Below are 12,319 nucleotides of genomic sequence, written 5' to 3'. Positions count from 1 at the left end.
ACCCATTTACACAGTTCAGCATACCGTAGACACCGCCTTCGTGAAGCTCTTTTTACACGAGCGATTCCCTGTCCACACCAACTGCACGTGGCTGGAGTCGTGCCCGGTGCTGGTTGTAGCCAACCACTCCGTGTCTCGCAGTCCGCACCATATGGTACACAGCACACCCCCGTCGGCTCGCGAGACCACGCTAATCCGGCCACGTTCTCGCGCCTCGCCGGCCTACGGCTTCCTAAACCTGCCGGTTTGGCCGCTCACCGGGTCAATCTAAGAGAAATACTTAACCGCCTTTATTATTGCCATCATTATCGGCATTATCGTCAGCATCATCTACATTCATGGATTACTTCAAAAAACTTAAAAATGTTGCGTTAAAATCTTCCAAAAGATGTAGTCGATAATCCTCGTTTATTGCCGAATTCAGTTACAAACAGTTTCGCGATAACGAATCACATCTTCAGGTTAAATCTGACTGGATTACATTTAGCGATTAAACTAATACACTGAAATGCGTACATATTAAGAAACCGATGGTCAAATATCTGCGCTTATACATCTCAGACGCCGTATGTTGCAATTTTTTTTTTTAGGAGATTTGCCTTGTTGCTTTATTAGCGTACTAGTTCCCGCAGAGCAACTCCACACAGACGGTTCTTCGCTGCTCTTCTGTTAGGCTGCCAGGAACCCAGCGGGCACAAGCATTTGAGTATCCGAACAGGTGGACGCGTTTGTCGGCACTACCAACAGAGACGTCCAGTTGAGCAGCGAGGTGTTTGATTGAGATCCGCCGATCACCGCGAATGAGTGCGTCCGCGCGTTCCAGCACTCCAAGAGTAACAGTTGTGTGCGGCCGACCGGTACGCGTGAGATGGGACAGGTTCGCGCGACCTCGTGCGAAGATAACGGACTCACCGTGCTTTTGTTCACTGCCAGACCTCCGTAGATATTCTGCAAGCGCCTATGAATATCTGTGCTACTCTGGTTTTGTTCCAAAAGAAAATCACTGAGAGACCTGCGCCACATATTAGAACTTCATGAAAGTATTACAACACTTTCTGCGTTTTTTTTTTTAAGCTGAAATTGGCTGAGGAGAAGAGGTGTTGCATTACTTATTGAAGGTCCCTCGTATTTTAGATATTAAAAAAATAGGTAGCCTATGTCCTTTGTAATGATGATACGGGTGATGATGATGAGACCCCATACTCCGGGAGACCCGCACCGCTGATTAGGCGAGGTCCTAGCGGAGGTGGTTTACCTTGCCTTTCTCCGACCGTAATGGGGATGAATGATGATGAAGGCGACACAACACCCATTCATCACGAGGCAGGGAAAAATCCCTGACCCCGTCGGGAATCGAACGCGGGACCCCGTGCACGGGAAGCGAGAACACTACCGCAAGACCACGTGCTGCTGAGCTGATAAGAGTATGGTGTCAAAATTTGAAATAAGTGGGTGAGGTACTTTTGCAGAATTTTGGTAACAATGTTAAAAACCTGTCTTTATAGACCAGATTATTCTGATGAATTATTAGTGAGTATATTATGACAGTATTTTAAATTTTCAAATTCAGTCGATAATTATATGAATTATTTAAAATCAGATTTCTGTTGCATCTGGAAGCCGTTGGGTAGATAATCTGCTACTGGAAAGTATCTCGTTATAGCCGTTTGGCTGCGCTTTGTAGCCGCGCGGTCTCAAGCGCCTTGCCACGGTTCACGCGAGTCCCCCCCCCCCCCCCCCTCTCCATTGGAGGTTCGAGTCCTCCCTCGGACATAGGTGTTTGTGTTGTCCTTAGCGTAAGTTCGTTTAACTTAGATTAAGTAGTGTGTAAACCTAGGGACCAATGGCCTCAGCAGTTTGGTCCCATAGGAACTTGCCACAAACTTCCAATATTTTAGCCGTCTGTTAATATAAACAATGCCAATATTCCGGTTCCAGTCCATATTTTTGAGAGGTTAGCCTATATTCTGAGGTAGATGCTGAAGCTACATATCCGTTCACCACCTTCGTCTACCGCTAGAACTGATCTCGTTAGTCTCGTGAGCGCCAGACCAGTGAGACGCCCCTTTTTCCTTGTGTGTTGCTCAGCTGCTGCCGCCGACGTTCCCCCTGCGCTCTGTGGAGGCTGTCTGCGAGTCCGCGGCGCGTCTGCTCTTCATGAACGTTCAGTGGGCCAAGAGCGTCACCGCCTTCACTGCGCTGCCCATGAATGACCAGGTAAGAGATGCAGCTGGTGGTTTCCCAGTCAGTATACTGCTCGGCCCACCCATATTTGGACTGAAGACTGCGTCAATAACACTTCAGATTTGAAAGTCCTGTATTATTCACACGGTTTTTATGGGTTCTCCATTATACCTGTACGTATCAATAGTCTTGTGAGTATAATAAAATCATGAAAATGAAAGGTTTTTAAGGTATTTAAGAAGTTCTGGAGGCTTATATTGCCGGTAAACCTTAATAATACACTTAGCTGCCCGGCATCTTGAGACACTCAACGTTTCAGGTCCAGTGCTTCCACAAGAGTCACTATTCTTTGGACGGCTGAAAACTGATTAGTCCAGCGATACTGCGTCTGAAGAGCAGTGGCTCCTGAACAAGTTACTGACTTGAAAGTGAAATGTTCTGTGACCTTCCTCGGAAGCCACTGTTCTTCAGGTGGCTGAACACAGTGCTTAACGCTCTGGAGAACAGCGACGCCTGAGGATAATACAAACTATAGGAGGTTCGTAGTAGAGAGCTTCCTCAGGAATCACCAATCTTCAGATGGCTGAAACTGGTGCTACGCTTATCAGAAGAAGACATGACTTGAGCAAGTGGCACATTCAGGTCCAGTTTTGTGATATTCCTCAGCAATCACATTTCTTCACGTGGATGGATACTGTGATAGTCCAGTCAACAAAATACCGACCTCATGAGTGAATAATTTCTGGTTCTACAAGCTGCGACATTGTCACGAATAAAACAGGGACCCGGATATACAATAAGTTTCCTTTAATTTACGTCTATGGTCACATACTTTTTGTTAACCGATTACCGGTTTGGGTCTATAATGACCATCATTAGATCTGTTTTGTAAATTTTAGGGCTTTGTTATTACAAAACAGATCTGATGATGGTCATTATAGACCGAAACCGGTAATCAGTTGACAAAAAGTTTGTGACCATAGACGTAAATTAAAGAAAACTTGTATTTCTGGTTCAGTGTTGGGAGCATTTTCGTGATGCTACTCAAATGGCTCAGTGTTTGATGGGCCTAGCATTTATCTATCTGTGGACCGATGATACCAGATCTGAAACGTTTCAGATCAAGTGCTGGGGATTTCCTCAGGAGCCATCATTCTCCAGATGGCTAAATAATGTTATAGGTTCTGGGTTATCCATATCAATAATAGCGATTCCTCAGAAAAATGCCGATTACAGGACTGAATAGTTTCAGGTCCAGTGCTGGTATTTTCCTCAAGTGTCACTGTTCTTTAGACGAGTGAATACTGTGGCAGGTCCAGTGGTTATGACTGAAGAACAGTAACTCCTAAGAATGGTAGCAGTTTTTTCTTCTTCTTCTTCTTCTTCTTCTTCTTCTTATTATTATTATTATTATTATTAATAGCACATTCTCACTGGCGTAGGGTGCGCTTTTCGGTCAGTGCACACCATTTCTTACACTCTAACTCTTTCAGTGAGTCAAGCCATCGTGATCTTCTGTGTTGTCTCTGGCCTTCAACAGATTGGTAGGCTGAGCTGATGAATGAAGTAGGTGGTAACCATATGGAGTGTCCATACTGTCAAAGTCTTCATTCTCATTGTCAGATCCTTATATTGTTGATATGGTCGAGCAGGGAAAAGCCCAATGATCTTCTCAGCATATGCAATTCCATGGCATGTAGTGAGTGTTCAACACTTCCAGGTATGGGCCAGCACTCGGTACCATATAATGCAACTGCCCTTACCATTATGTGGTATGTCTTCGATTTCAGGTGGATAGGCATCTTCTCACCACGAAGAACGCCAGTGGTGCCTCTGAATCTCATCCTGGTCGCTTTGACTTTTGCTCGCACATCATTATTTCCATAGACGTCACTCTCTTCTGGAGAACCTAGATATTTGGATGTAACCTGGGCTCATGACCCATTGGACTGAAGGGTTCACTAGATGGCGACCAAAAAGGCGGCGAGGCGGGCAGTAGTTCTGAGACGCGTTCTGTGGTGTGTCGACAGCTGCTGCTGCTGGAGGAGAGCTGGCGAGACCTGTTCGTGGTGGGCGCGGCGCAGCTGATGCTGCCTCTGGACGTGTCGCAGCTCGCGGCGCTGCTGGGCTCCAGCAGGTCCCTGGCGCTGCTGCACCAGCTCAGGCTCTTCCAGGAGGCTCTCCTCAGGTTCGCCCACATGGCCGTCGACGCGCACGAGTACGCCTGCCTCAGGGCCATCGTCCTCTTCAAGACAGGTCAGCCACTTGACACTCTCGCGTTCGTAATAAATTAGTCAATACTGTTGCTGTGTCCAGTCCGGCTTCCGCCCTGAGTGCAGCATTATCCCTTCGAGGTCGCGTTAGAACCTAGGGAACAGGGTCAATAATATATAGATTGAGAAAGAAGGAAAGAAGGAAGATTGGGTTTAACGTCACACCGATGCTCATGGAGCCAAAGCACGGATTGGGGAAGGATCGAGAAGGAAATTAGCCACGTCCTCCTGAAATGGACAATACCGACGATTGCCTTAATACCCCACTGGCCATTAAAATTGCTACACCACGAAGATGACGTGCTACAGACGCGATATTTAACCGACGGGAAGAAGATGATGTGATATGCAAATGATAAGTTTTCAGAGCATTCACACAAGGTTGGCGCCGGTGGCGACACCTACAATGTGCTAACATGAGGAAAGTTTCCAACCGATTCCTCATACACAAACAGCAGTTGACCGGTGTTGCCTGGTGAAACGTTGTTGTGATGCCTCGTGTAAGGAGGAGAAATGCGTACCATCACGTTTCCGACTTTGATAAAGGTCGGATTGTAGCCTATCGCGATTGCGGTTTATCGTGTCGCGACATTGCTGCTCGCGTTGGTCGAGATCCAATGACTCGTAGCAGAATATGCAATCAGTGGGTTCAGGAGGCCAATACGGAACACCATGCTGGATCCCAACGGCCTCGTATCACTAGCAGTCGAGATGACAGGCATCTTATCCGCATGGCTGGAACGGATCGTGCAGCCACGTCTCGATTCCTGAGTCAACAGATGGGGACGTTTGCAAGACAACAACCATCTGCACGAACAGTTCGACGACGCTTGGAGCAGCATGGGCTATCAGCTCGGAGACCATGGCTGCTGTAACCCTTGACGCTACATCACCGAAAGGAGCGCCTGCGATGGTGTACTCGTCGACGAACCTGGGTGCACAAATGGCAAAACGACATTTTTTTCGGGTGAGTCCAGGTTCTGTTTACAGCATCATGATAGTCGCATCCGTGTTTGGCGACATAGCGGTGAACGTACATTGGAAGCGTGTATTCGCCATCGCCATACTGGCGTATCACCCGGCGTGATGCTATGGGGTGCCATTGGTTACACGTCTCGGTGACCTCTTGTTCGCATTGACGGCACTTTGAACAGTGGACGTTACATTTCAGATACGTTACGACCCGTGGCTCTACCCTTCATTCGATCCCTGCGAAACCCTACATTTCAGCAGGATAATGCACGACCGCATGTTGCAGGTCCTGTACGGGTCTTTCTGGATACAGAAAATGTTCGACTGCTGCCCTGGCCAGCACATTCCCCAGATCTCTCTCCAATTGAAAACGTTCGGTCAATGGTGGCCGAGCAACTGGCCCGTCACAATACGCCAGTCACTACTCTTGATGAACTGTGGTATCGTGTTGAAGCTGCATGGGCAGCTGTACCGTACACGCCATCCAAGCTCTGTTTGACTCAATACCCAGGCGTATCAAGGCCGTCATTACGGCCAGAGGTGGTTGTTCTGGGTACTGATTTCTCAGGATGTATGCACCCAAACTGCGTGAAAATCATGTCAGTTCTAGTATAATATATTTGTCCAATGAATACCCGTCTATGATCTGCATTTCGTATTGGTGTAGCAATTTTAATGCCCAGTAGTGTATATTTTGGAAGAAAATGAAAAACCTACATCTGGATTGCCAAGCGGGGATGGAATCACTGACTTTGCGAATTCGAGTCTAGTGTTTTAACTTGACCTTGGCGTAAGTTTTGGTGGGCGTTCGGTTTTCATTTGACTGCCTACAAGGGGCGTTAAGACAGTTATCCTACTAGGACAAGAGACGATCAATTCCTATTTCGTAGAAAGTGGTCAGCCGCTAACAGATTCACAACCGCATCCATAATTGTACTTCCTCGCCCGACTGAGGCCGACCTCCATGCATATCTGTCTGCAGATCACAAAAGATTTGAAAATCACACGGTGAAAGATCCCGGGTGTACGGAGGATGCTGCAGTGTTTCCCAACCCAATGGCTGAAGCGCAGCCTTTGTTCGATTGGCAGTGTGGGGTGGGCGTGATCGTGCTGCAGACAGCATTGCCGGGCATTTTCACTTTGTGGTGCGTCGCAGTTTCTGCAAAGTGTCTTCATAGCGCCGTGCACTGATTGCGGTTCCATGCTCTAGAACTCGACAACCAGAGCGCCTATGTAGTAGAAGGATGTCATCGTGACCTTACGGGAACTTGTGCAAGTAACAAGTATTTCTTTGGCGGTGCAGATGTGGGGTGTTTCCACCATTGGCTTTGCCGTTCGCCCTCAGGCTGTCGGAATGCTGTCGGCTTTTAGTACCCGTAAGTCCATTAACTGAACACACTTACACAGACTATTTATTATGGACGTCAGGAACAGGTAATGAAATCCCCGACTCCTTTCAATACACAGATCCGGTAAGACATAATTTTTAGCTCTTCGACTTTTGCGACATTTCACGAAATACGGCGAATCTGACAATCAACATTTTTCCATAGGCACTGCGGTTTTTTAAGTGGAATACCGATCCCTTAACCTACGCAGGGAAACAATCACGTAAGTGCCACACCTGACACGTTCTGAGTCAGTGGCTATAAAAATACACAGCGGTTACCGTTTTCCTCGGAACCGTACCGATTATAACGCCATTTTCTCGGTAACTGCCAAGAGTAAGGACGCAAATTGATTAAAAGTAAATTTTCCGTGCGTGTTCCGACAACCAGAACGAGGGTCCGGGAAGAATTAATGCGCGGCCACACAACGATGCGGTCCGGCAATTTCAAAAAACCACTACCGGCCAGGCCGAAGGTCTTCGCCGAACTAATAGTCTGGTTTGAAATTCATGAGACGACCGAACCTTCGTAGCAGCGCCGCGCTACACCGAGAGGGGCGAGGAATCGCGTGTCTGCCACGGTTAGGGCATTGTACGACCTCTCAGAGTACGAGAGACCTTTGTTCCTTAACATTTCCCACCACCAAAAACAAAACAAAACACGTGGGAATTACGTTTGTAGCTTCTGAAACAAAGAACACATCCACCCGTCATATTCATTCACAATAAATCACGAAACTGAGCTCTTCAGTTTTTGATTCAAACTATTTTGTATTGCAGTTCGCTCTTCAGGTCGACTGTCTTCAGTGACGGGAGTCGCACATTGTCCACACTAAAAATACTGAATTATTTCCTTAGCGATTTCTGCTTCGATAGTTTGCATTCAACGGTTGTGACTTACTGTACAGTCGAAAGATCGCGTTTAATGAAAGGGAAGGATACGTTAAAATCAGATACCGACACATTATTTACTACTGTCGAAGAGTGTTCACTTCTCTACGAAAGTGTTTCTAACTAAATATGTGACATCAACATCTCACGCTATAAAAAATACACTCCTGGAAATGGAAAAAAGAACACATTGACACCGGTGTGTCAGACCCACCATACTTGCTCTGGACACTGCGAGAGGGCTTACAAGCAATGATCACACGCACGGCACAGCGGACACACCAGGAACCGCGGTGTTGGCCGTCGAATGGCGCTAGCTGCGCAGCATTTGTGCACCGCCGCCGTCAGTGTCAGCCAGTTTGCCGTGGCATACGGAGCTCCATCGCAGTCTTTAACACTGGTAGCATGCCGCGACAGCGTGGACGTGAACCGTATGTGCAGTTGACGGACTTTGAGCGAGGGCGTATAGTGGGCATGCGGGAGGCCGGGTGGACGTACCGCCGAATTGCTCAACACGTGGGGCGTGAGGTCTCCACAGTACATCGATGTTGTCGCCAGTGGTCGGCGGAAGGTGCACGTGCCCGTCGACCTGGGACCGGACCGCAGCGACGCACGGATGCACGCCAAGACCGTAGGATCCTACGCAGTGCCGTAGGGGACCGCACCGCCACTTCCCAGCAAATTAGGGACACTGTTGCTCCTGGGGTATCGGCGAGGACCATTCGCAACCGTCTCCATGAAGCTGGGCTACGGTCCCGCACACCGTTAGGCCGTCTTCCGCTCACGCCCCAACATCGTGCAGCCCACCTCCAGTGGTGTCGCGACAGGCGTGAATGGAGGGACGAATGGAGACGTGTCGTCTTCAGCGATGAGAGTCGCTTCTGCCTTGGTGCCAATGATGGTCGTATGCGTGTTTGGCGCCGTGCAGGTGAGCGCCACAATCAGGACTGCATACGACCGAGGCACACAGGGCCAACACCCGGCATCATGGTGTGGGGAGCGATCTCCTACACTGGCCGTACACCACTGGTCATCGTCGAGGGGACACTGAATAGTGCACGGTACATCCAAACCGTCATCGAACCCATCGTTCTACCATTCCTAGACCGGCAAGGGAACTTGCTGTTCCAACAGGACAATGCACGTCCGCATGTATCCCGTGCCACCCAACGTGCTCTAGAAGGTGTAAGTCAACTACCCTGGCCAGCAAGATCTCCGGATCTGTCCCCCATTGAGCATGTTTGGGACTGGATGAAGCGTCGTCTCACGCGGTCTGCACGTCCAGCACGAACGCTGGTCCAACTGAGGCGCCAGGTGGAAATGGCATGGCAAGCCGTTCCACAGGACTACATCCAGCATCTCTACGATCGTCTCCATGGGAGAATAGCAGCCTGCATTGCTGCGAAAGGTGGATATACACTGTACTAGTGCCGACATTGTGCATGCTCTGTTGCCTGTGTCTATGTGCCTGTGGTTCTGTCAGTGTGATCATGTGATGTATCTGACCCCAGGAATGTGTCAATAAAGTTTCCCCTTACTGGGACAATGAATTCACGGTGTTCTTATTTCAATTTCCAGGAGTGTAGATGACGTTCGGAGCTAAAGAACATCGTACAAAGAGAGTCCTTAAGAAAATTTCATACTTTATATCAGCTGCCGCAAAACTTGATAACATATCCTGTGTCTGTTTTTTTCAAGCTTCCTATTACAATCTGTGTGAGTATGGAAAGCAAAGACTGTCATCCTGCAAATCAAGCAACACTTCGGTTCAAGTAGGAAGAAGGGGTACTCGAAATGGATACTATACATAAGAAGTGTAAGAACACATGTGGAAGCTTTTCATCCGTGTATAGCATTTGTGACCGAATGAAAGTGGCATACTGAAGTAGATGTAACACTCAAAAACGTCAATGTGGTCTTTGAAAGTGGAAAACGCGTTCAACTCAGACAGAAAAATAAAATACAAGACTGAAAGCAAGAGTTAGCCTAGGGGCAGTATATGACGGAATGTCTCTTGATAACGTACCTGAAATAAATCTGAATCTTTTTCGCACCCATGTTGGTCAATGTGGACTAATAAAATCAGTGTGCTCACTGTTAGGTATTGTAGTAATGATTTTTCTAAGCGTATTAAAAAGACATTAAATGCCAACACCAGTTGATATTCAATATTGGAGGTTTTTGCTTATCCTATTTGTTGCGCCCGAAAAGTGGATAAAGACAAGTTCAGAAACTTGTATAATTTTTGAATGTTATTTCGATATTGTCAAACTGTTACCTTCCCTTAATGTTTGTTGTAAATGTTCATTTCCTAATATCAACTAGAATTACTTTGCGCATATCCGCACGTCTCGTGAGCAGCATGTCTCAAACAAAGACCCGAAGTTCTAAACTAGAAATAAATGGTCGCTACGATGATTTCACGAAGCAAGTAATCAAAAGTCGTTTACTAATTATTCCTCGAGGAAAGATGCATAATCCGTAACTACCTTCCACTTATTTACTTTTCACTCTTCAGTGCTGGTGCAGCGTTATGCGATAGCAAACTCGTAGCTGTTCGTGTCAGTGGTTTTTGTGTCCGGAGCTTAATTGGTTGTGAGTCTGGTGCACGGTGATAACCTTCTGATAGCATATACATGATATAAAATTGAAGTTCACAAACAAGGAGTATTAGGCAAAAGGATGGAAGGTTAAAATTTATGCTCCATCGGCACTGAGGTTATTATACATGTAATGGAAAAGAAAATCGGTTGGGATGTTTTTGCAGGGAAAGAATCAACGGCGACTTTCTTTGTACCACTCTAACCGACATTACTTTTTTTGTGATCATCGAATTCTGGGCAGCAGTTCGGCCATAAAGAAATAAACGTGATTGCCCCCCGATGAATCATCTTATCACAGACCTCTGAATCTGAATTACGTTGGAAATCCTATGCGATAGTTGTCGAGGATGTCCGTGGAGTACGCTTTAAAGTTCCGTGGAACCTGTCAAATATGTATGTACATCTTCCAGGGCGATGAATGCGTGTAGAGCTTCCGTATCGTTACTTATTCACAAATATAGCGTGTGTTCTGAATGTAGCTCCTGTGCAGTGTCTGTTAGGGAATGCTCGAACCTGGGACCAAGTACGACCCGTTTCAACTCAGTTCTCACCTTTGATCCTTACAGGAGACAGCTACAAAATACTGGCGAACAGGAGATGCGTACCGCTGGCGGCTACATAGGCCAATGGCAACAAAACCCGTTCCTTGAGGCCTCAGGAGCTTCTTGTCTGCATAGTGTATCTGTCTCCTAGCTCACAGACCACACGAGCTTCTGCAACGTTGTCAATTCCTGACTTGCACTCGTTTTGCACCCTAAATAACATTAGGGATGTAGCCAACGTTTCGGCGTTAATCAGAGCAGTGCCAGGAAGCTCCAACACGAGGCATTCACCTCGTTTCTCATGCTCGCATTGCTACTCAGACGCCGCTAACCAGAAAAAATAAGTTAGAGACGCCGTTTAGGATTCTACAAACTACATCATTCGTTCTCTACTTTCAGAAACAGCCCTTCCGATGTCCTTAATCACCATTTTCAAACTGAGATGATGCTCAGTTCCTAATGTCCAAGATATCGATGGGGTATTCTCAGCTTCCTTCACTTTTCATCACCATCCTTGTTCCTAAATGCAGCTGTGCGTAATTACCGACCAATCAGAAACCGTCTATGGGCTACATAAGGCCACCACAGCAAAAGTTTTGACCGTCAGTTGCTCCTGACGAAGATGATGGAGGTAATCGTCGAAAGTTCCTAGGTTTTACCCTGAAATGACGCGGGAAGAAGTCCAAGAATGTTTTATACAACAACCAGTCACAATATTTCTAAGTATCATTAATTCACGGCAGCAATTATACGTGATGTGAGCTTCGTTACGTGGGAGGCTCGTTGCCCTCAGACTCTATATGACCACTAAAGTCAACTGACATCATAACGCTCGGAACTGGGCACGTACAGGTCATATCACCGCTGTGAACCCCACGTCTCCCTAGCGTATCTGTTATCAATAACCAGTACGGCACAGTTCGTGAGTCCACAGGTGTAACCGGCAAACCAGAGGAAGTTGTGTCAGAGAAGACAGAAGGGAATGACCCTCCAACAAGAAAAATGAAAGCTGACTTTATCAAACCCAGGAGGAAACGACTGAAGGAAACAGCGTTCCCATCATTTACAGGCTCGCATAGTTACTGTCTGCACGGCTGTGTTCGCTCCTAGTGCTTAGTGGGCGATGACGGTTATACGATACTTCGATTTTATATGTTGTAAATCATACTAATGTCAATGTTGTGAGAGTGTTTTTACTATTATAGTTCTTAAACCAATAGCATGACACGCTTCTCTCAAATTTTCGGCAGAATGCCTGTCAAATGATGTGTTTTCCTGAAACAATTTCTTCGACATTATGGTAAAGCGATGTAGTAACCAGTCATGAAAACATTATTATTATTATTGCCATATTAAATATTTAATATATTTTGTTGTTGTTCTTATTATTATTAAAATCGGAGAATCTGGAGCAGCTATAAGAGTGCCTAACAGAAAGTTATATTGGCGTGTTTGGTGGAAGGTGGG

At 46.7% G+C, this 12,319-nt stretch overlaps 1 protein-coding gene across 1 annotated transcript in view; it reads left to right on the top strand.

Annotated features, from left to right (window-relative positions):
* Positions 1-12,319, top strand: part of LOC124776008 (nuclear receptor subfamily 2 group E member 1) — a 49,983-nt gene that overhangs the window by 14,388 nt on the left and 23,276 nt on the right. Inside the window, exons 6-7 of the mRNA XM_047250849.1 lie at positions 2,089-2,217; positions 4,215-4,440. Coding sequence (XP_047106805.1) covers positions 2,089-2,217; positions 4,215-4,440 — 355 coding nt within the window. The remainder of the gene's footprint in view (positions 1-2,088; positions 2,218-4,214; positions 4,441-12,319) is intronic.

The sequence above is a fragment of the Schistocerca piceifrons genome, chromosome 2 (genome assembly GCF_021461385.2).
Source record: "Schistocerca piceifrons isolate TAMUIC-IGC-003096 chromosome 2, iqSchPice1.1, whole genome shotgun sequence".
Taxonomy (NCBI): Eukaryota; Metazoa; Arthropoda; class Insecta; order Orthoptera; family Acrididae; genus Schistocerca; species Schistocerca piceifrons.
The sequence above is the reverse complement of the archived record's forward strand: the minus strand, read 5'-3'. Positions and strand labels throughout refer to the sequence as shown.